The sequence below is a fragment of the Podarcis pityusensis genome, assembly GCF_964106645.2.
Source record: "Podarcis pityusensis genome assembly, chromosome: 14".
In the NCBI taxonomy this organism is placed as follows: domain Eukaryota; kingdom Metazoa; phylum Chordata; class Lepidosauria; order Squamata; family Lacertidae; genus Podarcis; species Podarcis pityusensis.
The window spans coordinates 51,170,135-51,185,917 of NC_138039.1; the positions used below are offsets into that span (position 1 = coordinate 51,170,135).

The 15,783-nt window shown below is 47.6% G+C and overlaps 2 protein-coding genes across 7 annotated transcripts in view; one reads left to right on the top strand and one right to left on the bottom strand.

The window, feature by feature from the left end:
• APBA2 (amyloid beta precursor protein binding family A member 2) overlaps positions 1-7,765 on the top strand; it is a 106,003-nt gene extending 98,238 nt beyond the window's left edge. For all 5 annotated transcript variants that reach the window (XM_080980723.1, XM_080980722.1, XM_080980726.1 and 2 more), the window contains 2 exons: positions 3,605-3,745; positions 6,329-7,765. In XM_080980723.1, the coding sequence (XP_080836849.1) occupies positions 3,605-3,745; positions 6,329-6,400 (213 nt within the window). In that variant the 3' untranslated portion in view covers positions 6,401-7,765. The remainder of the gene's footprint in view (positions 1-3,604; positions 3,746-6,328) is intronic.
• Positions 7,766-8,922: 1,157 nt separating this feature from the next.
• ENTREP2 (endosomal transmembrane epsin interactor 2) overlaps positions 8,923-15,783 on the bottom strand; it is a 196,014-nt gene continuing 189,153 nt past the window's right edge. Inside the window, exons 8-11 of one of the 2 annotated variants that reach the window (XM_080980755.1) lie at positions 15,494-15,533; positions 13,360-13,944; positions 10,955-11,283; positions 8,923-9,572 (exon numbers count right to left, since the gene is read on the bottom strand). In XM_080980755.1, the coding sequence (XP_080836881.1) occupies positions 9,393-9,572; positions 10,955-11,283; positions 13,360-13,944; positions 15,494-15,533 (1,134 nt within the window). In that variant the 3' untranslated portion in view covers positions 8,923-9,392. Of the gene's footprint in view, positions 9,573-10,954; positions 11,284-13,359; positions 13,945-15,457; positions 15,534-15,783 lie in introns of both variants that reach the window. The other variant, XM_080980754.1, reaches the window with a different exon arrangement.

Consider the following 15,783-nt stretch of genomic DNA (forward strand, 5'->3'; position numbering starts at 1 on the left):
TTTCATATAACTATTTCAACGCATTATATGTAGGGCTGCTTCTGAAAACAGTTCAGAAACTTCAGGTGGTTCAGAAGTCAGTGACCAGGCTGCTCACTGGGACAAGACGGTTTGAGTGTATTACACCGATCCTGGTCCAACTGCACTGGCTACCAATTAGTTTCTAGGCCCAATTCAAAGTGCTGGTTTTGACCTATAAAGCCCTAAATGGCTGAGGACCACAATACCCCAAGGACTGCCTCTCCCCATAGGAACTGAGCCAGACCCTGCAATCATCACCTGAGGCCTTTCTTTGTGTGCCTCCTCCATGAGAGGTCCAGAGGGTGGTAACATGAGAACGGGCCTTTTCTGCAGTGGCTCCCTCTTTGAGGGATGCTCTCTCCAGGGAGGATCGCCAGGTGCCTTGTATCACGTATCTTTAGGCCTTTGGCCTTTAACCATCTTTGGCCTTTTAGAAGTGAGCGAGATGTTATTAATGTATTTCTTTTTCCTCTATGTGAGGGGGTTTCTCTGTTTGTTTGTAAGTTGCTTTGGTTGAACAAATTTTAGCAACAACAACAGCAGCAGCAGCAATATGAAAAGGAATGCCTGTGTTGCAATTCTCAGTATATACTGAGATTTGTGATATTTCTGTCTTTTGCACTGTGTGATCTCATTCCATACTTTCTACCTTCCTGGGTTTGTTTTTCACATCTTGCATTTTGCTTCTGATGTTATTGTTAAACATTACTGCTGCCTCAATTTTACCTTGGCAAGGACTTTGTTTTGCATAGAGTCTAATGTGACGGTGGGGATCCCATGGCCCTCCAGTGTGGCTGGATTGCACTCCCCCCCCCTGACCATTGGCTCTGCTGGCTGGATTCAAATAACAACGTCAACATGGCCACAAGTTTCCTATCTCTGATCTGATATATTCAAATAATGATAATTGCATGTATGCATGTTGAATTTCAAATGGGGAGCCAACCTGTGAGCCTCTATTTACTGAAGGTAAAGGTGTGAATTTACCTAGCTGGATTTTTATGTTTTAATGCTGTGACTCAGGCTCCTGCCATATAGGCTGTGCCCTTGGATGTGCTCTGGGCTGCATCCCTGTGCAAGAGGGGCCAGCCCTCAGACCCTCACCCAGTATAAGGCCTTAGCCCTCACTTTTGGCAAGTTTGCATAAAGCTGACATGGAGCTGCCTTCCCCAAGCTGAAGTCCTCCAGATGGTTTGCATCACAGCTCCAATCAGACCCAGCCAACCTAGCCTTAGAGCAACGGAAACCTTTCTCAACCTTGGCTCCCCAGATGGACTGCAACTCCTCTTATCCCTGACTGCTGGCCCTTCTTACCAGGGATAATAGGCTGAGAAAGGCTGATCTAGACAGTTAAGAACCCACGAGGTTCTTAAGAAAAAGGGAAGATTGGGTCAGTGCTGTAGTGGGCATTGCCAGAACCTGGGGCAAGGCAAGCATTGCAGCTCCTCTTTTGGACATTGTGCAGGAGGCAACAGATATCTTTCACTGCGCCCCTGTGGCAGCTGCTCCTCACAGAGGTTGCCTGCTGGTTTCTGTGTTCCCTCTCTCATCACAGTGAGCTCCCACAGCTTCTCTGTGTTGCCATTGCAAGGTGTGAGTCTTGTCCAAGGACACATGCCGGGAGGGAGGCCCCTGGGAAGGACCAGCGTAGGCCAGGAAAAGTCTGGGCTCCATCCAGCAGAAGTTCTGCCCAGGGCGGGCATACCTTCACCAGCCACAAGGAGGAGGCGCCACTGCAGCTCTGAAGGCCTAGCTAGCCTCCGGAAGGCTCTGGAAGGCGGCAGCCAGGAGCTTAGCCATGCAGCCTCTGCAAGAGAGCCTGTCATGGGGCCCTGGGTTGCGCCCCCTCAGAATTCTGCTCCTGGGGCCACATCCCCCTCACCCTATGCCATTTGATTGGGCATATATTAGCATATGACATTCGTATGGAGCAAAAGTTACCTTTAGTGAAATGAAGCGTTGCTTTGATTGGAAGGCATTCAGACCAAGTATGAAGTAAGAAAGCTGATGCTTATGAAGGGAAGCACATTCTTGATGGAGAAAAAGAGTTCTATAGCTCTAGGTAACTAACTAGTTGGAGAAATAATGAAGCCATGCATGCGCCTGTTCTCAAAAGACGCAGCCGAGGTGCCCTTGCACCACGAGGTCCAGAGGAGTGTGCAAACGGCAAGAACTTAAGAAGAGCCAGCTGCTGGATCAGGCCAGTGGCCCATCTAGTTCCGCATCCTGGATGCTGGATTCATTCCCATCTTAAACTGGACCTGATGAAACCCTCACCCCTGTGAACTTAATGCTGTCATTGTGTACACATTTCACCCAGAGATGACAAGTTGTTTGGGATCTCTTTGGGAATTTTCAACAGATAGCCCAGCAGCTGAGGGATTGAGATGGGGGGGGGGGGGAGAGATCTCACCACAAGAGCTTGGGGCGTTTCCTGCCAGCCAGCCAGCTGTGTTCATCTTAGGTCCGTGAAGCACAGTTGGATTCCCCTTCCTCAGGCTTGAATTGATGAGTTGGCTTCTTGTCATCTCCAGCTGCTGCTTTCGGTCTGTTACCACTAACTGACCTGAAAGTAATTCAGGGCTGTTGATGCCCAGCCTAAAGAACAGAGAGCCGTTTCAAAAGTTTTCTGCATGTCGCCCCCACCTATCAACTGTGTTGCGCTATGTTGCAAACCTTCCTTGCTAAATAAACCTAGGAGTCAGAAAGAGATTCCAGGCCCCAAAATGGAGGGAGGGAGAGATAGATACAGTATTTAGCCTGAACAGCAAACCTAGCCTTGGAAATTAATCCCTCACGGTGGTCTAGAATCTGATCCTCTAGTTCCCAAACTTTTTCAGGAAATCCACCTCTTGGTTCCATAAACTGTGCTTCCCATCCTACCCTACAAAAAGGCGTTACTGAGAATAGCAGTCTGCATGAAGGGAGATACTAACACAATAAAATTCAAAGCAGTAACAATTAATTGCATATTTATTCAAACAATTCAACAAAAGGAAAAAAAGAGCATTGACAGGTATAAGGCTAGGAGACCATTTCCCCCCTAACCTGGGCCAAAACTGAAATAAAATGTTTAGAGCAGTAGTTTGCAAAGTGGGGGGGGGGGCAGTAGGATTCCCTGGTGGGTTGCTAAGAGGCAAGGAGGTGGCAGTGGGGGGGCACTGGAGGTGTAAATAACAATAAGCTTTTGAAAATCTGGTAACACTGGATCACGTTCCATTTCCCACCTCCTTCCCAAAGCCCGACTTAAGCCGGCCCCTCAAGGGGAAGAGGCTATTGATGGCCATTGGCCATGGTGACTATGTTTTGCCTCCGAACACCAGTAGCTGCAAGCCACTAGAGGGCTCACTATGTTTGGGTCCTGCTTGCAGGTTTCCCACCAGGATCTGGGTGGCCAGTGTGAGAGCAGGATGCTGGACTAGATGCACCATTGGCCTGATCCATCAGGGCTCGTCTTGTGCATTTACATCTAGGCCCAAGGGCAAAAGCTCATGACCTTCCTCCTAGTTCTGTAGGACACCTGGCACAACCTTAAAAAAAAAAAAAAAAGAATGTGAATCTCTCTCCCTCTTTCTCTCTCCAGATCTGCAGTCTGATGCGAGGTGGGATAGCTGAGAGAGGTGGTGTCAGGGTTGGCCATCGCATCATTGAGATCAACGGTCAAAGTGTCGTTGCCACGGCTCATGAGAAGATTGTACAAGCTTTGTCAAACTCTGTGGGAGAGGTGAGGCTTCCAGAGCAGAATATTTCCCCCATAATAAAGGACTGGCAGATTTAGTTTCTCCTTGTTGGAGGAAAGGGGAAGAAAAAGAATAATTTGTGTTCCAGGAAACCAACAGTAGGCTGAATCCAAGATGGTGGCCTTGCCGGTTTTCATCTAGTTTTCCAGAAAGATTGTGTGTTTGGACTGTGTGTGTGTGTGTGTGTGTGTGTGTGCTTTAAAAAAGAAAACTCAGATACATTATTCAATTTCAGTGTTAGGGGAGAAAATTAATCAAGTATTGGAAATCAGTAGATTCATGCATGAAATGCACAATGATCATTTGTCTTCATACGTTGTGGTAGTTTGATGAATTGGCATTCAGATAGTTGACTGAAGAGAGCAGGCTTGTAAAACAGGAATGAGATGTGTAAACATTTGTCAAGATCTAAAGAGAAATCGGAAAGTGGGAATTTCAAGGTAGTGTGCTGGAAGGGAAGAATTTATTTAATCTGTTGTCCCTATCCACACTAATTTGAGTTGCCTTGGAAGCAACATCCACCCCTTGTCCCATCTCTGTCTTGAACATCAAACAAATGCCCTTCTAAGTATAATGCCTGCATACTATCCTTATGGGAGGATTGTAAGGATCTGCAGAAAGAAAGTATGCCAGGGAGAGGGCACAGCTAGCATGATTTCTGTGTGCAGGGTGTGGTTTCATTTCTTTTTGCATGCCAACACCTTCAGGCATTTGAGCCCCAGATTGATACAAGGCATATCAAAAAGGACTAGAACCCCAGAGAGGCAGCATTCTTACCAGGGAGGGGTCCTTCTCTAGAATTCTTTTTCTCTTGAGATTCTTATTGTTTACCACATTTAAATAGCTGCCCTGGGTGACTTACAACATAATGTTGAAAACACAATGTACAATACTTAGTTTAAAAAAGCAATTCTAGGGTCACTAAGCTCTAACCCTGAACTAGTTCCAAAACTAATGTATTTTACCCTGTCTGGACAAGCACTGAAAAGTTAGTCAGACGCTTCATGTGTACTACAGCCCTTGCCTGCAATTGGTATTGGATTGTCTTTCTTTCAAGTCATCCCCAGATTGTAATTTCTGTGCTCATGACAGGTCTGTAGGAAGACTTGTTTTCCATGTGCAAGGAGATTGTGCTGCCAAGGTATTTTCAAATATCTGTGCTCACCACTCCCCCCCCCCCAAGTCCGTTCTGGGTTGGTATGACTTGAGTTGGCATAGACAGGAGCCTCCCCAAATGTTTGAAATGCTCTCCAGTAGTCAGCGATAAGAACGGGACATATGTCTTTTCAGTTTTCCACGTCTAGTTTGAGGCAGTATTGCAGCCAGTTTCTGGGAGTCACACGTGGGGAGGCTGATGTTGCACTCAGATCCTGCCTGTTTATTTAGCTAGCAAGATTTATATGCACCTATGAAAGTAATTATAATCTCTGAGCAGTCCACATCAAGTTTATGCACTTCCTAGGGCCTCTGGTGGACCACTGTGTGTACATGATACTGGGCCTTTGGCCTGATACTGCTGGACTTTCGTGCTTTTAAGAACTCCTTTTCTCTTTTTGACGTCTTCTAATCTCAAATCTTGTAATCTAATAATTTATTATTTATATGCCGCCCATCTGACTGGGTTGCCCCAGCACAATACATCACAGCCTAAAAACTTCCCTGAACAGAGCTGCCTTCAGATGTCTTTTAAAAATCACATAGCTGTTTATCTGTTTGACATCTGGTGGAAGAGTGTTCCACAGGATGGGAGCGACTACTGAAAAGGCCTTCTGCCTGGTTCCATGTAACCTCACCTCTCGCAATGAGGGAACCACCAGAAGGACCTCCAACCTCCGTGTCCAGTCTGGATGATGGGAATGGAGATCCTCCTTCAGGTATACTGGGCTGAAGCCGTTTCGGGAGGTTAGGAGGAGGACCCTGTACTGTTTTGCAACCTGCTTTTGAAGTGCCACTGAGAAGACAGGCAGTGACACCTTCCTCCTATGCCCTCACTGCCCTTGACCTCACTTACCAACACACATAAAATCCTATTGGCAGTGGTGACCCATGTGATTTTGGTGATGATGTTACGGAAGCATGTAAACAAAATCACATTGTGCACTGCAGGGGGACCAACTATAGGCAAATGAAGGCAAGAACATGCCGGTGAAGAAGGATGGTGAGTTAGCCCCACCCACCCCTAATTTGTTTTTCTGTGTTGATGGTGCTGCTTTCAGACTGGATATCGAAATTATGAACTGTTTGGCACAGCTCTGATCCAGGCTGCTGTTGTTTGGATACGGTTTGATGCTTGCTTGTTTCTCAGCTGCTTCTCAGTGGGCATCTTGTCCTTGCCTTCCTTTGTCCATACCGGTGGTGTCTAATTCTGTTGGCTATGATGCAGCAAGTGATTTTGTTTACAGGCATCATTGATGTCATCAGCACAATCACAAGCGTCACCAGAGCCTGATTTTATGGCACCCTGGTTAAGTGAGGCTGAAGGCAGTGAGGGCAGAGGAAGAAGATACTGCCACATTCAACACAGCAGATCTTAACCGCTGCCAATTCTCTTCTCGCCTACTTGACAGATTCATATGAAGACCATGCCTGCAGCAATGTTCAGGCTGCTAACGGGACAGGAGACACCACTGTACATCTAACTCTCATCAAAAGAACTGAATGATCCCAGCCATTCTAGAACCTTCAAGAGGAATTTTTGTATTTTGTAGGAACAGAAAGGGTTTGAACCAATTCGTGGATATATTCTGGAAACTCAACAGATCCAGCTTCTTTGCCTTTTTCTTCTCCATTTCTTTCTCTTTTAAACAACGTTTTGTTGCCAAAAGATGAATCTGTTACTTATGGACCAATAACCAACTGACACCACCTTTCCAATACATGGAAGTATTTTGCGACATCATCTGCAAAGCCCTTTCCCTGTGGAAGCTGGCAGCATAGGGCGGCATCCACCACAAACGCCCCTGTGCAAACCCCACTGGTGTGTTGTCTGGGATCCAGCTGCAGGCAGTGGGGCCTGCGCAATCCCTCTTGCTGGTGGATTCTGCTTGTGGCATTTATTTGAACACTGACTGCGGCATGCCCGTCCCAGGTATGCACACCTGCTGCTTCTAAGCAATGTGGCAAAACTGCCTGTGTAATTGGAGGAGATAAGTGAGGGCAGGCCAGTTTCGAAATGACCAAGAATGTATGCACTTCTGGTTGGGGCTGGGGTTGGGGGTGGAGTGTTTGATGCTAATCCAATGAAAAGCTACTGTTGTCCTTGGTATTCTTATTGACAAGTGTAACGTGTTAACAAGTTTTGATGAAATGTGACTTTAAGTGTAGAACAAGGGGCGGGGGCTGGTGGGGGTGATGGGGAGGAGGAGGTTTTTTTAAAAAAACAAAAACCCAGATGCAAAATAACAAAAGACTTGCCGCAATATAAAGCTGGATATTTATTTAGATCAAGTAAATTTATGGTTTGGAAACTGAAGTTTTTTAATGACTGAAATTGTTCTTATGGATTTGCATATGGGGTACAGGGGGTTCCTAGTTTTTAATATCCCACAACCTTCCATCTCTTCCTCTTTGGTTGAACTTGAGTTTACTACCAGAAAGCCATGTTTAAATAGTTTTAAGGTCAATCCTGTTTCCTTTTTCTTGTTTTTTTCTGAGCCAACATGTGGTCTGAATGTAAATGATGGCTGCAAACGGGGAAGTCATCACCATCAACAGTATTAGAATTTGTGGAGATGATAAACCGAGTACTAGTAATGTTGTGTTCATTATGAGATAAATGTCAACTGATGTAACCTTTTTTGTCTTGATTTCTCTCTCTCTCCTTTTGGCCAAGGCCTTGAAAAAAACAATAATACACTGTGACTAAAGAAGCCTTACATGCAGTAACAGAAAAGCTTTAGGATTACTGTAGTTCAAGGAGTAACGCCGTAGATCTCTTGTTGCATGCAGGTGACCCTAGGAGAGAAATAATCGAGACTCGCTAATAAATTTGGAGTAATAAAGCACTGTGGCTTCTTTTGTTTGTTTTTGAAGTCTGCTTAGTGCAGGGATAGAAAACCTTCAACCCACAGGCCAACCCCCCTCACCCGCCTGGTCACTTGGGGGTCTGGCCCCACCCGCTGCCAACAGTTCCCACCAAGGGGGTTCTGCCTCTGTGTGGGAAAAGGTCCCCCACCCCTCGCTTAGCAGGTGCGGTGACACCAGGACCAGCTTGTGCGGCTGGTGGCACAGCTCCTGCCTCCTCCAAGGGGATTTGTGCAAGAGTGCCCTGCCGCGTTCCAAGAGAGGCTGCGCAGAGTGCAGGCTTCAGCCACTGGGGCTTCATCTTGAAGTGACATTGCAGAAGGAATTTCCTGCTCACCATCCATCTTCCCCTCCAGAAATCAGCACTGCAGATTTTGAGGGAGTGCGAGTTAGATGAATGCTTGGGCTTCCACTGGAGGTCACTGTAGTTTCATAATAGCAGAGCTGAAAAAGCATTTTCAGAGATGGCAACTTTTGACATCTTTCTGAGCTGATACTGCAAACAAATCCTTGGGGCTGGTGCTGTAGCAAAAGAGGCAAGGAGCAAGAGAGGTGCCCAGGAAGGCGCTGCCGTCTGTTGAATGAGCTTCTGTTGCAGCAGGGAGGGTGCAAGTGTTCCAGCTGCATAAGAGCTGGATGAAGAAGTGCTTAAGTTCTCGCACAAACGTTTCTCCTTTCTGGAACCACTCCCAAGCCCCATAGGACAGCTCTGCAGTGAGCACTGGTTCTGGTTTGGTCCACAACTGCCAAATAAAAGGGGCATGAGCTCAATCCCCCCCCCCCGCCCGTGAATAAGACACTTAGCTTTCCCCAGGGATCCAGCTTGTAACCTAGAAGAATAGGGCACTCCAGATGTTGCCAGACCATGGACTGTGGCCAACACAGTCACTGGTCAGGGATGACGGGCATTGGTCCAACAGTAGTTAGTAGGTTACAAGTGCCCCATCCCACTATCCTGGGTTCAATCTTAGAATTGTCAATATCAGTGGAGCAGAAATATCTTTAAAAAGGGGGAAACAGCACATCAGTTAGCCCAAAAAGGGGGGGGGGACATAGACAATAAACACATCAAACCCCCTCCCCCAGAAACCCAACAGAAAATCCACATATTGATTGCAGAAAATCAATTCTGGAAGATGCAGTGTCCAGAAATACATTTTTTCTTTTTTCTTTTTATTAAAACACTGTTCAGAATTAGTTAAAACACTTTTGAGGTACAGTGAATAAAATACAACTTCTAAGTTGTAAAGCAGGGTCATCGCAGCTTGGCAAAGGGGGGGCGGTGCCCTCCAGCCCCAAGCATGTCCTTCAAAACTTTTAAAAGCAACTTCTTTGAATGAGAAAAAGTATGTGTCTGTGTTTGTTTGTTAAATAATAAATCAATGGTCTTTTGCAAAAGGAGCCCCTTCAATAGGCAGCCACAGGAACTGGGGCGCTGTGCCACTGAAAGTTAAGATCCAAAGCCGGACCATGAAAGGAAGACTCTTCAGGGGTGTCTGTTGGGTTTGCTTTGCCTTTTAACGCTCCCCCCCCCCCCGGATGCTGGGCTCCCCCAGAGGCCTGCAGTGGAGCTGGAATATTCCTCTGTGGAGCAGCCACAGTACTTTGTCAAAGGATGGTTTCTCGACAGACTCCGATTAAACTGTGTGGTCTCTCTAAGCTGGGGCCAACGTGGGCCCTGCGTGACAAGGCCACCGGAGAGCTCAGTGCCCCACAGCTCTGTAGGTGGAGGTCTTCCTGAAGCCGTTTTCTTGAGGTATCCACATTCTGTCGGGAGCTCATGATCACCTGTAGAGAAAGAGGAGAGGCACAAATTGAGAGCAAGGAGGAAAGCGAGATACAGAGCAGAGCCAGAGGTGGGCAGACTGCAGACTTCTGGGACGGAAGGTTACGTTACTTTTTCCTTTATTCATATTCTGCCTTTTGGACCCACAAAAACAGTAAGAGACAGCAAGAAAAAGTACTTAAACAGAAGCTCCGCCTTTTAGGGGTCTGAGGCAAGGGCTGGAATAGCTTGCCCCTGATGGTTCCAGCAGGCGCTTGTAGCAAAATTTGCTGCTGCTTTTTAAAAAGCTAGAACCCTGAGAGCCACCGCCTGGTGCAAAGTGGGGGGGGGGGTATCTGGGTGGTGGTGGAGCCGGATGCAGAATCGCGGTTCAAGGAGTCAAGCCAGTTACCCGCTGGCACTCTGTGGGGTGCACCGTGGGACGACCTGCACCCCCAAATTACCTCTGAGTCACTATAGATCACAGATTTGTGATCTTTATTCCCTAGCCAGGAGCCCATCACAAAATCGTACAAGTGTAAAAAAATAAAAAGTACACCGAACAAAACATAATGAAAACAGAGAACATAATCTGGTGCAACATCCAACATCTTAGGAAGGTAGGAAACTGGATGGTGACGAACTACAATTCCCATCAGCCCCAGCAAGTGTGGCCAATGGCCAGGGATGATGGAAGTTCTTTTCTCACCTTCATTTCAGTTCCCCACCTACTTTGTTTGCCTTGTGTTCTCTGAGATGGTGGCAAACCCTCCCCCCAATTTCTCCCTGTCAGTTTACTTCTTCCATGCCTTCCAGCCTGTTTTTCCTCATTCTGCCAGCCCTGCCTTTCTACATCCTACTCTCCTCTAGTGTGTGTTTCTCTCTGTGTGAATCTGCCAGCCCACTTGAAGATGCAGGTCCCCCCCCCCCCCGGGCTGAGCCCCTGCCTTCCTGCCTGCATGAAGCTTCTTGTTGAGTTTGTGACTGCTTGGCTGATAGTGTGGATGTGCGTCTATGAGTCCCTGTGTCTGCCTGCCTGCCTTCTCCTATGCCCGCCCCCCACCTCTGCTTTGCTGGCCTGTTTGGTACCATCTGGCCACATCTGTAATGTTGGCACTGCCATGCAAAAGGGGCTGGGGCATTCCGCACATGTACATGGAATCTGCATCCACTTTGATACTGAGCTCAAAGCAACCTAACTGTGACTAGTTTTGATATCAAATTTGAAAGTAGCAATTTCGCAGAGATCCCTAATCTGGAGGGTGTCGGCTGCCCTCTGCCTGCCCTGGCCATTGCCTTCGCTTTGTTGTTCCCCAGTGACTGGTATCCAGCAGCAAACTGCCATGGAACAAGGAGATTCTACCATGGCCGTCGTTACCCAAACCGAAACGTCAAAGCTGCCAACCTGGTCAATGATGTTTGCACTGAAGATGGCTTCTTCCATGTGCCGCTCGTCAGACTTGATGACCGACCGGATGCTGTTCACCACATGACGCACCTCCGGGGGAAGGTTGCAGTTCGAGTGCTCCAAAAACTTGGCCACCAGAATCTTCGTGTCCTTGTAGGCTTGCAGGTCCACCAGAGAGTGGGGACGCTCCTTGCAGATGGTCTGGAAGGCCTTTGGCTTCCGGGAGCGTTCAGCCTTTTTGGGGTCCCTCAATTTCCCCACTGGATGGAGCTGGTTTCTGGAGTCCTGATAAGTAGAGGCAGCCACGTGAGGGCCAGAGGCAGGAACTAAAACCGAACGGGAAGGAGAAATGTTATGAAGGCGGTGGGGAGAAACAGCGCTAATTTCCATGGAGGCGCAAGTTACAGCAACAGCCAAGGCAACATTTTTCCACCTTCGCCGCATCAAGCAGTTGGTCCCTTACCTTTCCCGCCCTGACCTGGCCACAGTGATCCATGCGACGGTCATCTCCAGGCTTGACTACTGTAATTTGCTCTACACAGGGCTGCCCTTGAAGCTGACCCAGAAACTCCAGCGGGTGCAGAATGCTGCAGCGAGGCTCCTCACGGGGTCTCTGCCATGGGAGCATATTCACCCAGTGCTTTTCCAGCTGCACTGGCTCCCGGTGGAGTACAGGGTCAGATTTAAGGTGCTGCTTTTGACCTTTAAAGCCCTTCACGGCCTAGGACCCTTGTACCTACGGGACCGCCTCTCCCGGTCTGCCCCACGGAGAGCCTCAAGGTCCATAAACAGCAACACCCTAGAGGTCCCAGGCCCTAAGGAAGTTAGATTGGCTTCAACCAGAGCCAGGGCCTTTTCAACTCTGGCTCCAGCCTGGTGGAACGCTCTGCCTCATGAGACCAGGGCCCTGCAGGATCTGATTTCTTTCCGCAGAGCCTGTAAGACAGAGTTGTTCCGCCTGGCCTTTGGCTTGGAGCCAATTTGATTCCGTCCCTCTCTTTCTTTTTTCCTTTCCTTCTCCTCCTGCGATGAGGCTACATTTTAATATTTTAATATTTCAATATTTTAATGTTCTATTTTAATTTTGTTTTTAAGTTGTAATCATTCAACTTGTTTTTATTATTGCTTGTAAGCTGCTCTGAGTCCGGCCTTGGCTGGGGAGGGCAGGGTATAAATAATAATAAAAAAATATTATTATTATTAATTCAGACACAAGGCCCACAGCGCGTTCAGTGGGTCATTGTTGCCACCACCAGTGCCTATAGACAGAGCCAGCCCACTCATGAGACAGATGGAAGCAGCTGCTGTGGGCAGCAGAATCCAGGGTGTGTGTGCGTGCTCCTGCTGCTGGGGTTGAGCTCTCCTGAGCTCTCCTGGGACTTTGTGAGATCTCGCTGCAAGCTAGTAAGCGAGGCTTTGGCAGGGTTGGGGGCAGTTGGGCAGCACCTTCCCATTTCACCTGAGGCAGCAAAATGAGACAGGCACACCCCTGGCTGTATACATCATTGTTCGGATATTATAAGAATTGTTCTGATTGTTCAATGCCTGCCCTGTCATGATCAGTCAGCTCTCTAGGCCTCTTTGTGTACTACTCATGCAAAGGGGGCACCACATGGGGGGAAAGCTGTGGCCTTCTGCCAGTGGTCCATCCCCTGGTATCACACATTGCATACAATATATGCATATATAAGAAAAATGCACACTAAATGCTGAGGCTAACTTGATAACAGAAAGAAAATGAGCCTTCAGTGTCATTGGTCCAGTCCTGTGGAATGCTCTGCCACTGGATATTCAGCAGGCACCTTCTGTGCCGACTTTTAAATACTGGCTGAAAAGTTTTCTTTTCTGCCAGGTCTATGCCGCCAATTAAGAATACATCCTTTTAATATGATTTTTAATATAGTTTTTACTGTATGGTTTTATGTATTTTTGCTGGAAACCAGTTTGATATTTTTAATGAAATAGTTGTCTATTAAATATTTTTATAAATTAATGAACAAAATGCTGACAATATTTTAAAAAATGCTAACTGATGCATTAGTGGCAAACTGAACTTTAAATGGAAAAATGAAAAACAGAAGAGAATGCAGTGTTGACAGGTGTGTTCACCCCACAGTCCAACAACATCTGGAAATGTTATGTTTGTTTGTTTAATTTACAACATTTAGATGCCACCTTTCCTCCAAGGAGCTCAAAGAAGCACACATCTTTCTTCTCCTCCCCACTTTTGTCCCCAGAACAACCTTGTGAGGTAGGTTAGGCTGAGAGGGAGTGACTGGCCAAAATCCCCCTGGTGAGCAACACGCCTGATCAAACCCTGATCTCCCAGGTCCTAGTCTGGCACTCTAACCACTACACCGCCACTGGCTCTGTTGACCAGTATCTCAGCAGGCGACACTCACCTTCCGTGGCAGACGCACATGACAGAGGGTCGCTAGTGGATCGGACTATGCTGGAAATCCTGGTTTTCCTCGTGCGCTGTTGGACCATCCTCTCTGGGCAGCTGTGGGGCAAACTGTTTGCAGGCACTGAGCAATGGGCATGGTGAGTCTGTGGCCCAGCGGGTGGGATGAAGACCCCGCAACACATCTTCCGTGGCTTCTGAGGGGGTGTGGTTTTGCATTCTCTGACTGAGCTGCGTGAATCTCTCCTGGAGGCAGTGAAGTTCTCTGAGGAACAGTCTGAGGAGCGACTACGGGAGCAGGTCTCGGGCTCCTGGCCACGAGACCCATTCACAGAGGTCTGGCTGGCCTCGTCGCCTGGGGAACCCTGGGAGCGAGTCCTATGTAGCCCACAATGGATGCTGTAGTCTAAGCTGGAGCAGCTCCTATTTACGGCACCTTTGTGGGTTGCTTCGTATGAAGAGAAGTCCGTGGAAAGGAGGGACTCCTGGACTTCCAGGGAACAGAGGTCCTCTGAGGAGTAGCTGAGGTGCTCAGGGGTGTCAGCTGCTTCAGAGGCCGCGTGGGAAGTGCTGTCTGCCGAGGCTGCAAAACAGAGCCGAGTCAGAAACTGCTGCAGTGCCACTATTGAGCACAGGCCAACCTGGTTTTATGATACCATCAAAAATGCAAAGGGAGAATGAAATGAACATAGTGGTGTCATAAAGTGCCAACCTGGTTTAAATCAGCTGCACTGGTTGCCAATTCATTTCCCGGCTCAATTCAAGGTGCTCAGACTTAAAGCCCTAAATATTCAGGCCCCAAATTCAGGCCCCAAATATCTGAAAGACCCCCTTCTTTGCTAAAGACCCTTTCAGGTGCTGAGATCAGCAGAGAGGGGTCCTCTTGGTAGTTCCTCTGTCCTCATAGGTTCAGGGGGTGGCAACCCAGGAGAGCCTTCTCTGCGGTGGCCCCTACGTTGTGGAACTCCCTCCCCACAGAAGTGCACCTGACACCTATATTATACAGCTTTCAGAGAATGCTGCAGCTGCACCTCTTTACCCCTGCCCTTATATTTTTTGGACCCACCTGCCTTATGACTGTAAGTTGTTTTAAATTGTTTTTAAATTGTGTTTTAAAGCTGTAACCCACCCTGGGACCCTGGGCTGAAGGTACTGCAACACTCTTGATCATTATGTTTCTCATGTAGCCCTGAATCCTGAAGCCTGTGCTCTAACACCCTTGTGGCTTTGGGTGATTCACTTGTTTTCAGATAAACTTCCCAGATTTCTTAAATTCTTGGGAAACTCTTCTATTTTCCTTCATTTGTCTAGTGGTGTTCTTCCTACAAGCAACTCTCCATGTTCTCTTCTAAGGAAAACTCCAAGGGAGGTTAAATGAAATTTTCCCATATTTGGAGCTGGCTGGCATGTGCAGGCGCATCCTTTGACGAGCGCAAGATAAAGCAATGAGTCCCACACACGAATGGACTGGTGCAGATCTAATGCAGCACTGAACATCTCTTAATTGCCTCTGATTTTGTCATTTCAGCTGCCAGGTACAGTATCATCATCATCATCATGTTATTTGTACGCTGCCTTTCCATGGTTAAAACCAGAGCTTTTTTCCAGGGGGCGCTCAAGGGCATGCAGTACCAGCACCTTTTTTGTGGCACTTACTCTAACAACTTCATGGTGAGTACAGGCACCTATTTTTCTAGGAAAAAAGCACTGGTTCAAACCATGGTCAAGGCAGTTTACAACATGAAAAGATTTACATAATTACAAAACATTACAAAAATGGTCATAAACAATAAATAAAACACTTCAGAAAGTACACAGCTAAATTGAACAATGGCCACATAAATCACAATAAGATCTAAAAATAAAGATACAAAAAATTAATATTGACAACACCCCAGCCCAAGTGTCTGCTCAGCAGCCTCAGCTTTTGCAGCTGGAGTCAGTCTGGGCCCGCCTTCCCCAGGCCAGGTGGAAAAGCCCTACAAGGCAGGGACCAGGTCTTCCCGGAGTCACAGCCGAGGTGGCCTGTGGTCACAAGTACAGGCATCAAAGTGGGCATGAGCCCTGTGCCAATGAATGAGCAGTGCATAGAGCACCTTGGCTGCTGAAGCCTGCTGTGGTGTTTCTCTCACCCAGACTGGGCTCTGTGACTTGCTGGTCCACAGCGGTGACCTGTGAATAGCAAAGCAAAGCAAAGAAAATCAGGAGCAGAAGCTAATGGAACCAGAGCATTCATCATCAAAGAAATCACTTGAGATTTAGCTGCTCACAGCCCAGTCTTGTGCATGTTGATTTGGAAGTCCCATGGAGCTATGCTGGATCCTGAACCAGCATCTCTGCGGTCATATGCTGACATCAGACCCCGTCCCCGTGCCATCTCCAGGCCGATGGAGCATGCTCCGCAGGGATCTCACTGCTCCAT